Raw genomic sequence first — 21329 nt, 5'->3', positions numbered from 1 at the left:
TCATCTGGGATCGAAGGAATCTGGTTAGATAAGTTCTACTCTGTTAAAAATCCTACTCAATCAATTTTCAAGTTGGATTAGAATTCCTAACGTGGTCACAATGTGAGACAATGATATCTTTGGATTTGTGAGAGTAGGTGTGAAAGGTTTTGGTCAAGAGCGTCTTCACCATCTGCAGAGGAGCTACAAAATGGAAGCTCTGCCATCGAGCGAAGAGTGATTTAAGACTTCATCGCTAGGACGGTTTACTGAACTTTCTTTTAGATGAAAAAGGAAGCTCTCTTTGTCGGGACTCCTACGTGCGATTTGTGCCTTTGAAGGTGGTGTACTCGGTAGCGGGTGTTGTTTCGGAGGGTGAAGCGTGTAGACAGGTTTAGAGGTGCGATTTGTGCCTTTGAAGCTGGTGTACTCGGTAGCAGGTGGTGTTTCGGAGGGTGAAGCGTGTAGACAGATTTAGAGGTTTACTTTTGACTGACGCAAACTGCTTCAACATCAGCGTAATTTTGATAATTTTCTCAACTAAAACCGTCAAGTAGTGCCGAAAAGCAAATGAGTAAGATGAAACTGAATCCTGAGTTACTCTTCATCTGTCAATTCCTACCCTGGTACATCCAACGTTTCACTAATCCTGACTATAAATTGTGCCGCCTTTTTCATGTTTTGTACCATTGATGTTTGTCTACTTGTCCTTTGAGATGTTCATTAGGACAACCGCATTTTACCACACCTATCGACAACATTTGCTCTCTGTGCAGCTAATTCCAAGTTCCAACCCACGTTACCATATCATCCGCCAAACATAGAATAAACTAAAATGATATCACTCAAAATCACAGTAGAAGCAAGCAATGAGATTGCTATTAATTCGTAAAGAAGAAACCTCTCTTGACCATGCTACAGAACGATGCATTTTAAGCACTCAAATCTTTCGCAATTTCTCCGGCTGAAGATTCAAAATAACTGCATTGGTTTACATCCCATTCCGGAGCTTCTGTTAATTCTACCCTCCTCATCAAAAGAAAATGTCAAATAAATATTCTTGCGTCAAATGGCTGAAAACTTGAAGAATGCAAAGTTAGCCCCGAAAATGGAGTTATCTGCCATTAGAAAAGATGCAGAAATGATGATAATTAAGAAAAGCTGAGTCATGCATCCCATTCAGGCATTAAACCAACTGAAGTCCAGAGACCTATGATCCAAAGAATAACCCGCTCAAGCAGCAAGGTTCCTCCATGTTTAAAATACAGAATATATAATCTAACATCCGAGGTGATTATCACAAAACCAGTCTGCTAGAACTCTCAAAAACCCACAGGCAAAGGAATAATCTCGTGTAGACACATCAGAACTTCCTCCAGTAGATCCAGAACTACCGTGATGCGAACAGGAAGACCATCCTCAGAATATGTACTAAACTCCTAAAGACTGTTCTGCTGAATATGGAGATTGTGGTTACCAGCTCAAGAATCAAGACTCTACCACTCTTAAAACAGGTAAGATTTCCTAACACTGAAGCTCAGACGTGCATTCGGCACCAAATTGCACACATAAAGGTAATGCACACGTATGAGCAACGGAAGAGATGGATACCAAATTCACCTGATGATGTTATACAGCTGATATTGACATTAAGCAAGTAGATAATACAGTCCCACTTCACTATACAGAAGTCGAACAAAGCAGCCATCAGACAAAGAAAAGGCAGATTTGACAAAAGTTATGCTTAACTTTATTGCTGCAGGAGCACCTCATGCTTACTACCTTTACAAGAATTTCTCAATGCTAGTGGTCAATGTGGACTTGGGAACGGCACCAATAACAGCATCTTTCTTCTCACCACTCTTAAATATCATGACAGTCGGTATGCTTCGGATGCCATATCGAGTGGCAATTGAAGGGCTCTCATCAGTGTTAACTTTGTAGCACTTCAATTTCCCTGCATACTGCTTTGCCAATTCATCAATGACAGGGTGGATCATTCTGCAGGGACCACACCATGGAGCCCAAAACTCAACCAGTACCGGAAATTCAGACTCCAAGACAAGTGATTGCCAGGTCGCATCAGTCACAGCAGCCACTACATCAAAAACAAGAAATGACTGTTAATGCTTGAATATATCTTTTTCTGCATCGCTTTTTCGGTTTTAGAGTGGTGACCATCTCAATTCCTCTAATCCATAACAAAATGCCGATCCAGAAAGGAAGATATGGCCTTAACCTTTCGAAATTTGCCTATAAAACCAGGATTTCTTGTTTTCTACAGCCAACATGTGCATATACTTGGCACATTAACAGTATATAAGAGAACCCAAATAATGGTTGCATCAGTGTATGACAGATCCCAAGTTATGGTTGCAATTTTTTCCATTTTCAGAATGTGCCCATGAAGCGCTTTCTAGTCAAGTTGTACCTATAATCCAGCACTATAGAGATTTGCAATGTGTTTATGCCAAGCTCAAGCTAAACCATTCGATGAGTTCTTGTTTAGTGAATGCTGGTTATGAATGAGTTTGTTGGCAAGGATTGCCCTAAGATTTTAAGCTGCGTTATCAGTAGACAAACTAATCTCAAAGCCAATGACTGCTTATAATAAAGCTTGTTACCATTAATCTAATGCAAAGCTCTTCTAGACCACCTTGAGCAACCAAACGACATGATAAGTCCACAACATGATAACATGACAAGTCCCGAAACTTTATTGAAATTGACATACAGTTCAAGAATTTTCATTTCCTTAAAACCCTATCACAAGCTCATTAATGACGTAGATTAGCGAGAGGACACAATTTTATGATGATATATATCTATATTGCGACGCCACAATTTCCATTCCTCTAACAAGAGAGGACTGTATCCAAGATAAACCAACTTTTCTTGTGCAATTTCTTTTGCATAACGTCACTCATTTGGTAGAAAGTTGAGAATTGGAGCCTTCTTATAAGCAAACAATAACAATTAGGCTCGTCGGCCTCAAGTACACAGCTAAGGCATCCTTTTTCCGGCGTAAACATTACTAAAGGCAGGTCTAGCAAAGAGCTCCGCTACACATCAACAGAGAACTTGGCGACAACTTTTACGCCAACAAAATTATTTCCTGTAATCTTTCATAGCACAAGATAGTTCGCCCACGATTTCAGTAACTCAGTGCGACCCAATCGTCGGCCTTCGGTTCCGCATCATTGAACTAGGACGTCAGACGCTAACTCGCCAAGCAATCAAATCGAACTATATCTACGAATACACCGACGACGAATGAATCCGACAAAAAAAAAGTTCAGGTAACTCCACAAACGAGAGAAAAATCAGAGAAATATTGATGTTAGCGTTAAAAAACTAAAAAAGGCGTGAGCTTCAGGAATCCAACCTTGAACGGCAGTATCCTGAGCCTCGCAGACAACGGATGGAGCACGCCTCGGGCCCTGGCTCGGAGATCTCAGCGACCGAGCGATCGAAACCGGCCTGATCCTCAACCCGCTAGCCTGCGGGAACCGGGCCGACCTCCGGCGACCGGCGGCGGGGGCGAGGGAGGAGGCGGAGGCGACCGGAGAGAAAGAGGCGGGAGAAGGCACGCCGGAGGAGCGGGGCACGGCGAGGGACTCGAGCACGGTGGCCATGGGGAGACGGGGGGGACTGGAAGGGCGTGAGCAGCGAAGCGAAGAGATGTCACTGCGAAGAACACGAAGAAGAAGAAGGGGAGAGGCTGGAGAGATTTTTTTTTCTAGAGAGAGAGAGAGAGGGGCGGAGGTGTTTGGCTGGTGTTTGTTTGGAGGGTAGCGTCGGAGTGGATGATGAGATCGGCAGTGGATGAGGGTCAATTTTGTCATTTCGGACAAGTCATTTTGGACATTGGAAAAATCAGCGATTAACGGAAAATGAACAGAAAATGTTTTACTACCAAACCTTAAATTTTAAGAAAATGTTTTGCTCTTTAAAAAATTAGAAATCATTTTACAAAATATGACTAGATATAAACACTTGGACCAGAAACTCTATGCTTTGGTACGAGAAACCAATGCTCGTTTTTAGGCCCTTAGCAGCAGGGCCAAGTACCCAGTGCCTGGGCCCGAGACACCGGTCGGTAACATCGAGTCGGGGCTCGTATCTAACAAGGTTGGGCCATATACCTAGGTGCCCGCACCCAGATCCATCGAGGCCGGGCTTGAACCTCGATGCCCGCGTCCAAGTCCTCTACGACCAACCTAAGTCCATTAAGGCTGTGGTTGGGACCTCGACAACCATGCCCAGGTCCCAATGCCCGCGTTCAAGTCCATCGAGGCCGGATCTAAGACCCTGATGCCTATGCCCGGGCTCCATGTCCATTGAGGCCAAGCTTGGGTCCTCGGTGCTTGGGGGACCTCGACAGCGCCCAAGCCCAAGCCCAAGCCCAAGCCCAAGTCCAAGTCCATAGTAGCCAGGCTTGGGATTCTAACATCCGTATCTAGACTTGTTTGTTGAGGACCTAGGCTCGAACACTAGGGACCCAAGCCCAGCCTTGACGAATCCTGGCTGGGCCTTAATGGATCTGGGTACGAGTGCTAGAGACATTATCCCAAGCGTCGGGGTCCCGGGCCCAACCTCAATGGGCATAGGCGTTGAGAACCAGGGCGCAGCCTCATCCGATCCGGGCTCGAGTGCTGGGGACTGTGGCCCAGCCTCGATGGATTTGAGCTTGGGTGCCAAGAACCGGATCCTAGCCTCGATGGACTTGAGCAAGGGCACCAAGGTCCTAGCCCCGACCTCAATGGACCCAAGTCCGGGCGTAGGGGACCAAGTCTCGAACACTGGGTTTGTGGCCCGACCTCAATTGACCTAGGCCCTAGCGCCAGGATCCCAATTGCGGGCACTGGGTCCAAGGCTCAGCCTCAATGGACCCAAGCTCGAGCACTGGGGACCTAGGCCCACCCTCCGTGGACTTGGGCCGCAACGCTAGGAAGGAAGCTAAGCACAGACACCAAGTTCTTAGGCTCGGTTTCAACAGGCCCAAGATCAGTACCCGTGCTCATGTCCGGGAGTTGAGAATCTGTGCTTGAGACCCCGATACCTGTGCCGGGTTCTTTGGTTACCCATACACAAATCACTAGCATACGAATAGTGTATGTCTATTTAAGAAGATCAAATGAGATCTTTCTTACCAAATGACGGAAAAATATTTTTCAATTCATTTTCAGGTCTCAGCCAAATACCGAAGAATATTGTCATTTTCTTGGAAAATGATTTCTCAAAAAATATTTTCCAAAAATATCGAATTTTTCACGAAACAAACAAAGCCCACAAAACTTACTATTTTCATTGTTTCACCCACTTCGTTATCCGTTCCCAACCATATCATTTTCTTACTCCATTTGGGTCGAGTATTCTCCCTTTTTGCACTAAATCCACCATAGTCTTGGAAAAATGAAAAGATGGCAACGATTTCATAATTTCTATGGTTCTATCGATTCAGTATTTCCACACGATTGAGATCTAGTTTTGAAATTATAAAATCGTAAAATATTTTAAATCTTAATGACTTTCCTATATACTTTTAGGCGGTCCGGGGAAATTTCCTAAATTTTGACATGGATCAAATTTCTTATTTATTAGTGTAAAGAAGATATATGTTTTTTTTTTCATTTCTATGCTGAAATTGTTGCTAGTAAAATCTTTCTCCTTTCCTCGAAAATAGCCTTACCAGTTTTTTGTTTATGTGAATTGAGGAATACAACAACTTTTAGCAAATATATTTATTTTGTCGGGAAAAAATGGTAAAACTGAAGTGTTGATCTTTCGGGCACTGTTTGGGAGTAAGAGGGTGACCAGAATTGAGAAGAGAATTGCCAAAAATTTTAACTTTTGTCCCTCCTCTACCTTAAAGTTCAAGATTTTACCTAATTTTCTCACCCAAATTCTCTCACTCCCCAAATATAGCACTAAACACAAAATGACTAATACTAAGGTTAGGTTTGTTTCAGCGAAAAATGAATAACTTGAAAAATATTATAATAAAATATACCAATGATCCTTTTTAGAAAGATATTTTCTAAATTATTCATTTTCGCGAAACAAACATACTTTAAAGGCACGTTTGTTTCACTGAAAACTTTATGATAAAGAAAAATATTTTCAATGAAAATTATTTTCAAAGAAATTAGCTTTTATTTGTTTGGTGATTCAGGGTAAGTCATTTTCTTATTATTAGAAGAAGAAGTCGTTTTTTTTTCGATCTAAGCTTGTCATTTTCAAATACATGAAAAAACTTTTTTTTTCCCTATTTTAAATCCTAATGACTTTCCTATATACTTTTAGGCGGTCCGGGGAAATTTCCTAAATTTTGACATGGATCAAATTTCTTATTTATTAGTGTAAAGAAGATTTATGTTTTTTTTTTCATTTCTATGCTGAAATTGTTGCTAGTAAAATCTTTCTCCTTTTCTCGAAAATACCCTTACCAGTTTTTTTTATGTGAATTGAGGAATACAACAACTATAGCAAATAAATTTATTTTGTCGGGAAAAAATGGTAAAAATGAAGTGTTGATCTTTCGGGCACTGTTTGGGAGTAAGAGGGTGACCAGAATTGAGAACAGAATTGCCGAAAATTTTAACTTTTGTCCCTCCTCTACCTTGGCACAAAAGTTCAAGATTTTACCTAATTTTCTCACCCAAATTCTCTCACTCCCCAAATATAGTACTCAACACAAAATGACTAATACTAAGGTTCCGTTTGTTTCGCGAAAAATAAATAACTCGAAAAACATTATAATAAAATATACCAACGATCCTTTTTAGGAAGATATTTTTTTAAATTATTCATTTTTCGCGAAACAAACAAACTTTAAAGATACGTTTGTTTCACTAAAAACTTTATGATAAAGAAAATTATTTTCCATGAAAATTATTTTTAAAGAAATTAGCTTTTATTTGTTTGGTGACTCAGGGTAAGCCATTTTCTTATTATTAGAAGGAGAAGTCGTATTTAAGCTTGTCGTTTTCAAATTCATGAAAAACGTTTTTCGTATATCGATTAGTATTCTGTCATCAAAATATCAAAAAGTCAAAAAATGTTTTCTCGAAAATGGTTTTCTTTCAATTAAACGGAAAAAAATGTTGGGTGATTATGGACGGGAAAAAGATATGAGATTAGACAAAGTCAACGAGAATCGCAGCATAATCTCTGCATGCTTCCCTCGTGTGTCACCATATTTGTCCTCCCTTAACGAAGTCTTCCATCAAACCAATCACTCCTCCTCCTCCTCCTCCTCCTCCTCCTCCCAATTGGCGTTCCAACGCGTCGCTGTCTGAACCTTGGAACGACTCGTTACAGAAACACTCGACCCGTCGATGTTTACCGTATTTTTTTAAAACCAAAGCTATTGGTTTCTCTCTCTCTCCCTCTCTCTCTCTCTCTATTTGCTCCTAGTCCCTGTGGAGTGGGTGGTTGTGATACCACGATATGTTCTCATTCTGTCAAACCCATTTCCCGGTCAAAGTTCCAAAAACTTCACACCAACTCTCTCTCTCTCTCTCTCTCTGTCTAAAAACATGGAGAAGAAGCAAGGCTGCCTGAGCGGAAAAGAGAAGCAAGTCATTCGGAACGATCAAATTCATCAACGGGACAAGGTGGAGAGACCCGACAAGTCCCCGAAAGAAGAAGTGCTGCGGCTGGCTGCGACCGCGGTCAGCTTCAACATGAGGCTGAGGTCGTCGGACATGCCCGTCCACATGCAAGAGCACGCCCTTCGCTGCACCCGATCCTTCCTCGACTCGTCCCCCGGCCTCCGTCCCAACAACACCCACTTGGCTCGCGCTCTCAAGAAGGTGCGTCAAAAAAAAGACGTGATTTTTGAGCGAAAAGGACGAGGCTTTCGTGCCCATGTTAAAAGACGCGATTTCGAGCGAAGAGAAGGAGGCCTTGCGCCACTCCTTGATGACGGACTCCGACAGGAATTTCATCGTTTCATGGGCTTGTCTGATACATCTGTATCGTTTCTTCGATTAGTTCGTCGTCTTCTTTTTTGTTTTGAATTTCGCGATATTTGCAGGAGTTTGACTCGGTGTACGGGCCGGCGTGGCACTGCGTGGTGGGGAAGAGTTTCGGATCGTTCGTGACTCACTCCCCAGGCGGCTTCCTCTACTTTTCTCTCGACTCGCTGTCCGTTCTTCTGTTCCAGACGGTGGTTCAACTGGTCACGGAACCGACCAGGTCGTAGACAAATTTTGACTCGCTTCTCCTTGTCGGTATTGATTCTTGAAAATTTACGCCAATTGCCCAATCGAATTCGATTAGTGGAAAGCAGGAATTTTGTAATTTTCTCGTGATCCACAGGCTTTTTGATTGTTATGCTCGCCTGCGATACGCGATATCTGCTGTCAATATGAGAGGGGAATGCAATATGCATGTAGATGAAACTCAATTCGCGTTTTTGTTTTTTGGTTTACTTTTCGTATCTTTGCTTTAGAAATTAGCATTTTCCTTTCATGGATAATTATGTTGCACGTTCTTGAACAACAATCCTCTGAAAAGGGAACAGCTCCTGAGAATAGGTGCCTGCTCGAATGTCCGAATCGTGCCATTGATGAGTTTCCACGAAAGGGTGTCTCAGATCCTCGATAGATACTCAAGTACGAAGCAAGCAGTAATAGTTGGCAATGATATGATCTGTTTGTATGTAGTTGTTATTGCTTTTGAGAATCGCCATGAACATTTTGCTGATCGGGGCTCGTCATATCAAATCATTTTGGGGCACGAGGGGAGATCTGCTTCTTGACTACTGACCTGCGGTTTTCTTGTTTTTCCCTTCAACACACGCAAGCCATTGACACCACCAGTTGATGAGTTCCGTTCGTCTCCTGCGAGCTTCCGCAGGCCCTAGGCGAAGTGTTTTTTAAAAGAAACGAAAATGGGTTGTCTCGTATGTTTCGGTTGGTCTTCCCGAGATGGATACTTTTCTTCAGATAGGGGCATTTGCTATTCCCACGCTCGTGTCTTCCGGCTAAAAGTCTTGGTCTTGACCCGTCTCAGGCTCTCAGTTTTGTGACTTTTGCTCCGCTCCAAGGTCCACATCATCCCCGTCTCTGTTTCTGCCCTGTCCATTAACCAGACCAGACTATGTAAAGAAATCTACTGCCATAATCATAACCCCCGAAGTCTCACGTTGGAAGGGACACGGCTTGTCATGTTATTCAGGTCATAAACTCGAGGGGTTACAGCTTAATACTCGTTTTGAGCGCTTGGCTCGTATCCGAGCAGGACGCTCCGCCATTACACGGGAAGTAATTTCTCGTGGTTTTATTTGTGAAGAATTCCGAAGGTTAGCCTTCCAGGATCCATAGAATCAACAAGAAGGAAGCACAGGATTAAATTGGCTCCTGAAACCAGTGTCTTTCAGCTCAGAAACACAATGAAACCGATTTTTTGGGTCCTGCTAGGTTGGGGTACGTGAAAATTTCGCTCACCATGGCACGATCAAGAAGGAGAGGGGCGGCCGATTTGGAATATCGACGATATTTTCCATTTCCAGTTTACATTTCATTCTTGCCAAGATTCAGAGATCTCAGTGTGGTATTGGTTGATGTCCCCCCCTTGCATACCTCCTTGGGAAACAAAATGTGCCCGCTTTACATTTCTTTGGACTTCAGAGTATACATTTTCGGGCAGCCATAGATGTTCAAGCTAAGGGTCCAATTAGATGCTCAAGCCAACAGAGCAGATTGTCTGCTAACGAAACTGTCGCTAATGACTTAAGTAAATAGGAGGCAACACAGCTTTAGCTTTTGATTGAAGTTTTCACCTAACAATGACATTGCGAAGATAAATGAAACAATCCAGAATCGCATCCAAATGCAGATGAGCCATATCTCCTATATTTGGAGTGAAATACCAGTGCGATCATGTAGGAAAATTGTCCAAAAAGTCTTACACATATTGCACTTTTGCCGATTCGATCTTAAGCCTTTTAATTGTGTCAATTGAGTCTTAAATTTTTTCACGTTTTGCACATGCGGCCAATTTTGACCAGAAATTATTGACGTGGACATCCTGCGTGGCATAGCCGGCTCTAACGTGGAAAGATTTTTAATAATATTTTAAATTTTTTTCTTTTTCGCGCGGCCCTTGCCCAACCTCCCTCAAATTTGGGCAAGGCTGGCCTCGCCCACACCGGAAAAGTTAGAGCCTATCGCACTGAATTTCTTACTTCAAAGAGCGGAATTATTCTCGAGAACAGTGTTTGCACGCCATGACTCAAATATTTGTTCTTGTTTTCATCTTTTCTAGGAGATTTTCCAACACTTGTCATCCTCATCATGTTTGTCGTCCCCTAGTACGTTTTCTTCCCCTTCCTCGACACGGCGGACAACCGGGACCCGAGAGAGGCGGGTTCGACCACGCCCCGTCCAAGGGACAATCTCCGTTGGATGAAGACGCGGGGACGGGCAGGGGAAGGCACACAAGAGAAGAACAGGAAGAAGAAAAGGAAACAAGCCCTACAAAAAGTCGGTTCCTTCTGCGAGTTACACAGTCTCTAGAGATCGGGTCGAAATCTGCAAACAGCGCCATTTGCGCGGATGATTTCGTGGGAGGTGAACTTTGTCAGGTCTTTCCTCCGTGTAAACAAATGTTTCGCGCTTCCTGCATTGATCCCTGGTTGAAAGTAGTTAAATTTGACGGAAATAGTCGAAAGCTCGATGCGCTTGAACGTACAACGCGCTCGCGCGATCGCCCGCTCGGTCCATCTACTGGATTCTGAACGTTTGGATTTGAATTCTAAGTTAAAAAAAATCTACACGATCAAAATACGAGGTACCGGAAATTGAAAGTAGTCCACTAAAACTCATGAATCGTGTATGACAGAACACGACACTGACGTAACAAGAAACAGAGAGAAACAGAGTACTGCACCTACCATATGGACTTCGTTAAGAAACGGGAAAATCTTATTAAACGCGAGAAACGACCAAAAGCGAACGTGATTGATAAAATATATTTCGAATCTCATTTTCTCCTCTTGCGAGGTGCATCAACATGGGCATCGTCTTCGTCGTCGTCGTCGTCGTCGTCGTCGGCGTCGTCAAAATCCGCTTTGTCGAAATCCCCCCAACGGCCAGCATCGTCGCTATCAAAACCCCCATCCTCCATGCCGGAATCGTCCTCCTCGTCCGAAACCTCCTTGCGCCGACGCATCTCGAGCTCGTCCTCGGCCGCGAGACGGTACTCCCTCCTCGAACCCCTCCGATCTTCACCGCCGACGAGCAGCGACGATCGGCCGAGCAAATGAGGAGCCGACACCGCGACCTGCCGATTCAAATGGGCACAGGACGGGTTCTGGAATTGGCATCGGCCGAGGACGATGCCGCCGCCGCCGCCGCTTGGGGCAAGCAAGCTCTGGTCCTTGACCGTGGCGGCGTTTGATCGGCGGAGCAGCGAAGCGCGGATGAAGCGGAGCGAGGCATCGCGGTTGATGAGGAGAGATCGGGCCACCGGAGCCGCCATTTTCGGAGCCGTGGAGCGGAAGAGCCTCGATGGAAGGGGAGCGGAGCGATGGCGAGTGAACTCGATCAAAAGCGGCGGAGGCGAGCGGCGTAGGCGGTTGATATATAGAAGGAGGGTTTAGGGTTTAAGGGGGGAGCTGGCGAGGAGGGCTGGGTAGTTCTAGAGACTTCGTTCCTGAGTTGCCACGTGTCTGTTCCGGGGACCGGGTTGACCTTTGACCATGGGCGAGCGAGTGAGAATGCGAGAACGTTTTCCTCTCGACTCGAGTCCATGGATTCAAACAAATCACAGCCGTTAATAACCCACCACGAACTAAAGTTACAGTGGACCCGATCGAACCTTCGACCTAGTACTCTTCGACCCCAACCCCAATTCCTTTACCAGCAAGCCGCATGCTTGTTGGTGAACAATATTAATTTATATAATCTAAAACCATGTAGCTTTTTTTTTATTTAATAGACTGAGTGTTGCACTGTATTATAAGTCGTTCTCGATTTAAAAGCTAAAAGGTTTTTCAAGTATTTTTATAGCCTTGAATGATATCAATCATTCCAGATCTTCATTTCCGATAATAAATGCGAAGGGAGTTTGTTTATATCTTTATGGTTTTGTCCTCGAGCTATGTTTGGAGCAAAGTAAAATTCCGAATGCATCGAGCCAACGTGACGAGCACGCCTTAAAATCGCCAGGATAGTTGGCTGAGTCAAAGTGCACTAAACCTGCCCCACACACCCCTTGACCACCATGCCAAAAAACTAATTACATATGGGCACCGGGTGTTAAAGGAATGCATGTATCTTACAGTTATACCTAGAATTCCTCAAGGTTTTGCCATAAGGTCTTAAACTTTGTTGGGAAAATTATCAAGAAAGTCATAAACCTATTATATTTGTGCCAATTCCGTCCTAAACTTTTTCCATTTTGCCAATTTAATCGTAAAATTTTTGACATTTTGCTAATCTAGTCCATCTAGTCAATTTTAGCCTGAAATCACCGATGTGAACGCCAGCTGATCTTACATGGCAGAATCAATGCTGATATGGACAATTTTTTTGAATTTTTTTATTTAATTTTCTTTTTTTTTTCTTTGCTTCTCTATTCCTTCTCATCTTTTATTTTTTTTCACTGTCGAAGCTCACCGGCCCCTCACCTGGCCTCCCCCAGATTTGGGCAAGGCCTTGCCACTCGTGGGGGAGGTCGCCTTCGCCCATGGTCGGTGAGGCTGGCCTCGCCCATGGCCCTCGCCGGCCGCGGTAAAAGGAAAAAAAAGAAAAGAAGGAAAAGAGAAGAAAAGAAAAAATATATATATAAAAATTTTAAATTTTAAATTTGAAAAAATTGTCCACATTAATGCTTGGTGTGCCACGTAGGACAACTGGTGTTCACTTTAATAATTTCCTGTTAAAATTGGTTGGATGGACTACGTTAGCAAATTATCAAAAGATTTAGGATTAAATTGGCCAAATCGAAAGGTTTGTGATTGAATTGGCACAAATACAAAAAGTTTAAGACTTTTTTGATAATTATGTCCTCTTATAATTATACCTAGCATTCCTCAAGGTTGCGTTCAATCCATAATTAGCACTTACACATGCTCAACATAATTCACAAAAGCGATGTTCAAAAGCCTATTTGGATTTTCGTGTAGCGAAACGGTCTAGAAAATTAAGAAACATGTGAAGAAATGAAAAATAAGCCAGCCAGTTTTATTATTTAGCATTAATATCACGAAAAATCCCAAACTGGTACACATATGATAATTTTACCCTCCGTTAGTTTCTGTTAAATTTTTCCATCAAATTTCTAAGTTGGATAACTCGTGGTAGTTGACGGGTGTACTAGTTTGGGGTTTTACAGATGTACCAGTTTATGATTTTTTATGGTATTAATCCAATTTGACGGATGATAAATTTGTCATAAATGTACCAGTTTGGGATTTTTGGTAGTAAAAAATTAGTTTGTGATAAATTTGTCACAGGTATATTAGTTTGGGTTTCATGGTATTAACCTTTTTATGTACTATAAATGAACAAATATCATTATCTATTATATGAAGCAAAGAAGACCTTATACTTTTAAGGGATCACAATTCCTTTTTTTTTCTTCCACATCGTATCTAGTTGTTTAAATACGCAAATTGGTAATTATATCTTAGCAGTCATATAGTTCAATTTTAATTTTAATCTTCTCTACCTTACCTTTATAATAAAAAGTTGAAATCTATATATATATTTCTCTTTACGAGCATGCATGAATAACTTCTTCATATCGTGTCAATAATTCCTTTGTATTGAATAGCAATTCAAATATTTCTTAATATGAACGATCTTGCGAAATCAATTTTTGTAAATACATGACGAGTGTGCACCTTCACTGGTAGAAAATTAAATGAACGCAAACAGCACCTCACTCGCTTGACAATAATTTATCAATTTTTTTTTTGCTAGAAATTAAACTTTATATTGCAAACAAAGCGATTACAAAAAGGAAGCATTACCTACATTAGAGCGAAATATAAAAGAAGACTCTACTAGTACAATATTTTTAACTCTAGAAGGGAGATCATGGTAAAGAAAAGAGGATGTGGTGCCTATATGATTAGAGGCCCAATTTGCAAATGCATGAGCAGCTCCATTCTTGGATCTACGGGTCCAGTCCAAGCTCCAACTTGGATTGTGCTGAAATTGAAAGCGAGAATCTGCAACGAAAGGTTGAATACTCAAAGGGGCAAAGACCCTTTTGTTGGATGGCATCAATTAAGACCTTACAATCGCTTTCAAAGATCGCTTTTCGAATGCTTAGGGACTTAGCATAATTGTAGGCGAGAAGGAGAGCTGCTGCTTCCACTTCCATCGGCGAGTTCCAACGTCCTCTCCTTGTCCAAGCTTGGACTACTAATCCGCTAGCCGATCGTGCAATGATACCTATGGCTCCTCTGTTATCTTTCCACGCAACATCTACATTAAATTTGAGCTCTTGATCTGATGGTGGGAGCCAGATGTCTATTCCTACTCCAATCGAATCGGCTTCTGGATAGTTTGTCAAGGGCATTGCAAATCACTCTCTATATCTCAAATACTAACAAATATACTAAGGCTCCGCCTATTTCACGAAAAAATATATGAATTAGAAAATATTTTCCTACAAATGATCGCTCGCATAGCTTTAAATAATTACCTTATTAACCGATAACAACTTATATCTAAAACATTTACTTGGACGATGAAATTTTTTTTTTCGTTCATTCATTTCTTTAAGCAATACAAGTAATCATTTTTAGGAAAATATTTGCTAAATTATTTATTTTTCACTAAACAAACGAAGCCTTAAATATATTTCAAATCTTGCGAAATTAGTCTCATCATCTCCAGCATTTTGGCTCAGAACCTCAGCGGCCAAATCTTCATGCTGCTTGATCATCGCCTAGACCTTCCTTTTTATCAGCCTATGAACAATTTGGACAAAGTCTCAAATAGATTCATAACAAACAAGGTGCTCCGTCAACCAAAGATACTGCTGCAACTTAGGCTAAGGAGGAACATGGCTGCAGGCTTGCAATAAACACAAAAAGATTCAAAAGAGATGAAGCTTATGCTACACTTACATTATCAGAAAAGCTTCACTAGATTCCTAGTCTTTTGCCCTGAAAGAAAACTGGGCTCAGAGATGAGAGGCGAATCAAGACATGGCCGATGACTCTCAGATGGTTATGGACTGGAGGAAGAAGGAACAAGAGAGTAGATGAATTTGCAGCTCTCAGATCAGAACCATCCACATATACACAAGCTGCTTGATGAATGAAGATGCAACAATTCATACTACTGACCGTGAAGCGATCATGAAAGTTGTTCAAAGATGTCAGTAGCACCATGCAAGAATTCGTACCGGTTCTGCATCCCAACGGACTGGGATCATTTGCATGGCGCAGAAGGAAATGAAAACCCTTGTGCACACTCACATTAATCCACCTTGATAGACCAGTCACCATTAGCTGCTCCTCCCAGACTATACATGTGATTTAAGAACTAAGTAGCCTTAACAGAATATGAGCTAACAAGAAGCCTAAAAAAACTATCAACAAAAGTGTTACTTCCAAGTGTCAGAAACATCTCTGCTTATGAACACAAATTGTCATAGATGAAACGACCAACCCAACTGTGGATGGGTGAGAGTGAAATCACTCCACTAAAGAAAATCGAATCAGAGCCTCTGTCTCAAAGAAAGGTATAATCACCATAATCGGTTACACATTCATCATTCGAGAACAAAAAGAAAAGGCATGGGTCGTGTTAATGTATCAATTCAAAACTCCAGCAAAATGCTGTCTTCTCACTTATTTTTTAAATCCGATCTCAGTAAAACCGTCCCAGTATGTAGTCTCTATCAGCTAAATGTATCTCAACTTGTTGTCAGTTCAAATCCCATCTCAGTTGAACTCAAACATTGAATCCCTCTGCACGGAGGCATGTTAGATGAGCCTCAATCCATTTTTTGCAAGCATCTTCACCATGCTGTACGATGCACTCATCTCTCAGCTTCTTCGTGTCAGGGCAAGCGCAACAGATCTTCTTTTTTGGCTTTGACTCGGGTGCAGTTGTTTTTACAGCAGAAACTTGGGTTTGCTGTGAACCTGGCAAAGCCATGGCTGAGGGGCCATTTTCCAAAGGAAAACCTCCCATCCTCAGTACACTTGGAGACTATGCCTCCTGATAAGAAACACGGATGAAAAAAAGAAGAAGAAAAAGTACAAACAATTAGAAAGATGAATGAAGCTTGAGAAGCACACATGGTAATGAAACTGCCAAATTATCAGCTACACAGGCACGACCAACACAGGTTTCTCCTCGTCTTCAAATCAAGTGCAAATAACAAACATAAACATAAATTACCGACATTTACCAATATTCAATTGACATTTATTGATAATCAATTTTCACCTTCAGTTTCCTTCAAAAAAAATATCGAGGCCGATTAAGCCCCTGAACTCACTTCAAGACAGAAGCTAAATTTGATACTGAACATTGAGCACAAGAACCAAAGCCAATCAACAAGCGCACCACAGGAGAATGTACTGCCCCAATCCAGACAACTGGAACTTTCAGTTTGCATATTTATAGGCCATACAAGCATGTGAGAGGACATTTTTAGGGGTTATCAGGCTTCCCCACCCCCCCAACTTTTACAGGAAATTTTCTCTGAAACTCTTGGCTCTCGGTGACTTTCCGCTTTATGGACCCCATGTTCGATGCATTAGGCACACATAAAACATATAACCATGCAAGAATTTCATCGACGAATTCTTTCCCCTGCCTCTTCAGTTTCCCACAGAAGACACAGAGCAGATACCAAAAAATCACCTCTAAGTAGCCAGCTATAAGCTATAAAAAAAGAAAGAAAGATTAATTAACCGGTAAAAGCTCGAACAGATGGCCCAAAAGAAAAGGAAAAAAAAAACTTGACATCCCCGTCCGCACACACGCCGTGATGGGTATTTGCGCTCCGAATACGTTCAGCATGAAGCAGCTAAAGAGAAATTTGAACAAACACGTAGGGCGCATCTCGTACCCGAGGCGAGCCAAATCAAACGCGAGCAAAACAAAGGGCAAAGACTTTGGCGTGCGGAGGAAATCGCCGAGGGCCCGGCAGCCGAAGAATAGAGATGACCCGGGGATAATTAAACAACGAATTGAGCAAACGATCGTCTCGAACAGCAATCAGACTACCATTGAAGACAGGAGAAGGAGCAAGAACAGCGAATAGAGAGAGAAAGAGGAGAGAGAGAGAGAGAGAGGGAAGAAAGGAGGGAGGAATCTTACACTTTTTGCTATGGCAGGAGGAGAACTTTCGACTTCGGCAGCGGAATGGCAGAACGCAGGATGCAAGAATGGGCAGCAACGGAACGACTGTTGCAGCGATTTTGGCGGTGCCAAATGGGCCACGTCTTTTTTGCTAACTTTTTTCAATTGGGCCCTCTTTCTCGACCCATGAAATTTTTTTATTAGACTAGATTTGACATTAGATCGGTTGTTTCGACGGCGTTTTTGGATGCACGTAGCTTTGTAACTTGAGTTCAATCCTATCCTCCGTTCTCCAAAGGAAATCCCAGACGTTTTTAATTTGGATGAAATTAGTTAGTAATTTGCAACTTCTTTGCGGTCAACCACATTGGCCTAGCAACTTCATTAATCATTCTTAACATATCTTGAGTTTTCACGAACTGGTTGATCTAGTGTTCCCTTACCCATGCGGGCTTAAGAAACTCTTGCCCGCATAGGTAAAGAAGCTCTTCCCGGGTTAGCCAAACTCTCAATGCTCACGGGGATTCTAGAGAGAAACTCGTAGGGAAAGTTGCTCTGGATTTTTATTAATTGCGAGACGATACAAATAAGGGTAGGGCAACCTTATTTATACAAGAATGCCTCTAATTAACAATAGTAGATTTCCTCGTGATCTAATGATGGAGACTACATTTCCCTATCTACCAACTATCTGCATTAATCACAAGAATGCTCTTAAATACAGTGTACATTTTAAGGCCCGCTCAATTATCTTGGAGCATCCTCGGTCCATCGTGCCTTGAAAACCTCTGGACCATGACACTTAACTATCCCTTTTCTATTGTTATTGTCTCAACCACATCAATGGCATGTTCAATCCAGTCTAACTTGAATATTGCTACATTACTTATAAGAACTCTAAAAGTGACTCCAAAGAACTTTGAGCAGGAAACAGGGGTTATTAGGACCCAGTAAGCACATGCTGCCATACACTGACATATCATTTGGTCAACGAGAACCAATTATTAATGGCAAAGAAAAAGAAGAGGAATCAATTTTTATATTAGAGAAGTGATCGCTCAGGTACATATCTCACTTAATCACAAGTTCATAAATATATAATATGGAAAATATTCAAATGCATATCCGTTAGCCGTTATATCCTAGTGGATTATGTGATGAGCGGTGGCATGATATCAGATCATATGATCAAAGCCAGTACTTAGTGTTGCAGTGTGTATAGAACATGCGTCCAAATTTTCACAGTCGACAGACAGGCTTCAACTGTGCATTTGTTCTTCACGTAGCTCCTCAATTCATGCATTGTATCAGCCAGAGTACCGAGTAGTATGAATCTCAAGATTGGCGATGAAAAGCCAACTTGATATTCCAAATGGGGAGTCTTGTTCCCAGTGAGTTCAGAACTCTGAAATAAAATGGTGGTTATATTTTCCTCTTTCGGCAATTGCTTCATTTGGCTCTTTTATCATGGTAACCTTCGATAGATGCTCAAACACAGGAGAGAATCAGAGAAAAGGGTATTTATTCCACATATGACAAAAATTTACAGGCAAAAATTGGATTGCGTTCAGCCAGCAAGAGCAGTAAAGCCCATATGATACGGCTGCGGTTTCTGAATTCTGAGCTAAATGAAGAACCATGGTGGTCCAGCAAATAAGCTAACTCCTGATCAGTTCCTTTCACTCCTCAAAGATCATAACAAAAAAGATGAAAATCGAAACTTCACCATCTAAAATGACCCCAACGAAAATTGTAATTTTCTTTTCACCCTTCGTATAATTACTCCAGTTGCAAAACCATCCTCCTTTTCCTGAAACCCAGAATTCACAACTTACTTCACGTCCTGCTCGGAACCTCAATTGGATCTCACCTAAGCATTGCATGATTTCACCAAGCACCATCTCTCTATTTCAATCTGCAGAAACTCAGAGTTCTCTCTTTCTATTGCTTCACTGCAATTCACTCCACGAGCTAATCGTACTTCTCTCTCCATGAATAGACGAGAAAGAAAATCCACGAAACTGCAAGTGCAATATCACCCAGAACTTGCTTGGGCCACTCACCCACAAGCTCCTCAAGCTTCCTCTCAAAGCAAAACCTCCACACCGCCATGCCCACATGCAACACAACACACCCTTTTGCAAAGAAGCTCTGGAACTCCCTGTCCTTCACAAACGCCACCATCAGCAACAAGGACCCGATGGCGACCAGAAGCAAGCCCGAGAACGAATCGGAGGTCCGAATCAGGAGCTGATCGTGAGGGGTAGAACCTTGGGATTTGATGGCAGATATCTCTGCGGAATAGAACATCATGAGAGCGCCAGTCGTGAGCGCCACCAGCGAATGCAACACGCAAATCAGGAAGAACCCAGGTGAGGCCATCCGAGGAAGGAACCAAAACGTGGGTCTTGATCTTTCTGCTGAATCGAATTGATTCCTAGACGAACAACCTCTAGACCCTAGAACTGTATCCTCACATTACATGGCTTGGTATAAATGCTGATTCTCTCTCACGTCAGCTGAAGCAGTTGCCAGAAAACCATCTAAAGGTTCAATTTGTATATTTCGAGGGTCATAATCACGCACCAACCCAAAACCCTAGGCACGCTTCGAAACCCGAAAAACCCATCCACATCAACTCCGATCCTACACCCAACCCGTGATTCGCAATCCCAATTCACGAAACCCACTTAAGAAAACGACCGCGAAATCAGCAAATCCGGATCAATCACCATCCAAAGCTCTCCCTCAGAACCTGCCCTTGTTGGAGCAACGAAGGACGCGAAAGAGAAAGGAGTCGAGTGGGCGAATATAAAGGAAGCAACTTTTTCGCTCTTTTTGTCTCGGGGTTGAAGCAGAAGAACGTGAAGAACGGGATAGGTGGCGGGGGGGGCGAGATGGGATTAGAAAAGGCGTGCAGATATGGATTCACATGACATATCGGGAAGAAGATTGTCCAAAAGCAATCTGATCCAAATCCAAATCCGATGCAATTCGTACTAATTCGGGATTATTTTATTCAGGGGGAAACGGACGTGAGGGAATGGATGAACTGGAACTGGTGAAATGCCAAGGTCGGGTTGACAGGTTCCGTGCTTCGTTGGCATTGACCCTGCTTCCCCCCTGAGGAGCGAACTCCATCCATGCTCGCCACTGTACAGAAAAAATTCAAAACTTACCCCCCTTCACCTTACCTTTCTCTCGGCTTCTCTCTGGTCTCGCTTCCTTGATCTGATGCGAGAAGAACATGTTAGAAAGATTGAAGAAATTTCGTGAGATGGGCATGAACTGTCCGAGTTCCAAAATGCGATCACTTCTAACATGTGATCAGCTCAGTAAGTATCAAGCCAGATGTGTGTTCTTCTTCCAACACTAAATTCTAAATGTATCAAGCTAAAGTTGAGAACCCAAAAGCCAGAGGAAAAGGTGGATAGCTGTCTCACACTATGGTCTTGTCTAGAATATGCTTAAAACCAGCACTGAAAAATCGATTTCGATTTGCGTAAGGCATAATTAGACCGTAAAATGAAGATGTTAAAGACTCCTGAGATATGTGTTATCATTTGATTCTGCAGGGGAATTTTAACGATTTCGCGCCTTTCAAGTAAAGATCACAAAATTCCAGGTCCCCACCACAGTGCGCACACGGCCTAGCGACCATGAGTTCGAGGGATGAGGAAGAGTTTCCGGATTGAATATGGAGACATACATTACAGATATGTGATTGCAAAGTGCACGTGCAATGACAAAGGGTTAAGTAGGTATGATCTCTCTTTCACTATCTTACCTTACTTGAAGAATGAATTCATCTGTTATATGATGCATCCCTAATTTACAATTGTTCTAAACCTCGTATCTTCCTGTAACATGCGTGAAAAAGAGGGCCGAAAGCAAGAGGAAAGGACAAAAAGGGGTATATATTCAAAGTGGCTTTAGACTTTGCAAATCGATTTGACCATGACACGTTCCTTTGTCTCGGTTTTGATCATCAAAGGTGATGGCCACGAAGACATTTTTGCCTATTATTATTCTCTCAATCTCGAGCTGTATCCGTTTGTTCTG

The 21329-nt window shown here is 42.3% G+C and overlaps 4 protein-coding genes across 5 annotated transcripts; 1 reads left to right on the top strand and 3 right to left on the bottom strand.

The window, feature by feature from the left end:
• Positions 1-1567: 1567 nt before the first annotated feature.
• LOC115664706 (uncharacterized) lies at positions 1568-3758 on the bottom strand. Its single transcript, XM_030586598.2, has 2 exons — positions 3365-3758; positions 1568-2077 (listed from the first exon to the last, which is right to left on the bottom strand). The coding sequence occupies exons 1-2, from the start codon at positions 3612-3614 to the stop codon at positions 1764-1766; spliced, it is 564 nt and encodes a 187-aa protein (XP_030442458.1). The 5' UTR covers positions 3615-3758; the 3' UTR covers positions 1568-1763.
• A 3451-nt stretch (positions 3759-7209) lies between these two features.
• On the top strand, positions 7210-8416 carry LOC115664713 (uncharacterized). The gene is made up of 2 exons (XM_030586607.2): positions 7210-7796; positions 8021-8416. The coding sequence occupies exons 1-2, from the start codon at positions 7521-7523 to the stop codon at positions 8186-8188; spliced, it is 444 nt and encodes a 147-aa protein (XP_030442467.2). The 5' UTR covers positions 7210-7520; the 3' UTR covers positions 8189-8416.
• Positions 8417-15532: 7116 nt separating this feature from the next.
• LOC115664638 (cytochrome c oxidase copper chaperone 2) lies at positions 15533-17436 on the bottom strand. Of its 2 annotated transcripts, none has more exons than XM_030586541.2 (2): positions 17286-17436; positions 15533-16175 (listed from the first exon to the last, which is right to left on the bottom strand). In XM_030586541.2, exon 2 carries the CDS (start codon positions 16146-16148, stop codon positions 15906-15908), a length of 243 nt encoding a protein of 80 aa, XP_030442401.1. In that variant the 5' UTR covers positions 16149-16175; positions 17286-17436; the 3' UTR covers positions 15533-15905. The 2 variants fall into 2 exon arrangements, with proteins under 2 accessions (XP_030442401.1, XP_030442412.1); XM_030586552.2 differs by lacking the exon at positions 17286-17436 and adding an exon at positions 17035-17200.
• A 1336-nt stretch (positions 17437-18772) lies between these two features.
• On the bottom strand, positions 18773-20702 carry LOC115662685 (uncharacterized). The gene has a single exon (XM_030584794.2). The coding sequence runs from the start codon at positions 19647-19649 to the stop codon at positions 19239-19241; it is 411 nt and encodes a 136-aa protein (XP_030440654.1). The 5' UTR covers positions 19650-20702; the 3' UTR covers positions 18773-19238.
• Between the last annotated feature and the right edge of the window lie 627 nt (positions 20703-21329).

Source organism: Syzygium oleosum, unplaced genomic scaffold (genome assembly GCF_021117445.2).
Source record: "Syzygium oleosum isolate NSW1041296 unplaced genomic scaffold, Sole_v2.1 Sole_v2.05, whole genome shotgun sequence".
Taxonomy (NCBI): domain Eukaryota; kingdom Viridiplantae; phylum Streptophyta; class Magnoliopsida; order Myrtales; family Myrtaceae; genus Syzygium; species Syzygium oleosum.
The sequence above is the reverse complement of the archived record's forward strand: the minus strand, read 5'-3'. Positions and strand labels throughout refer to the sequence as shown.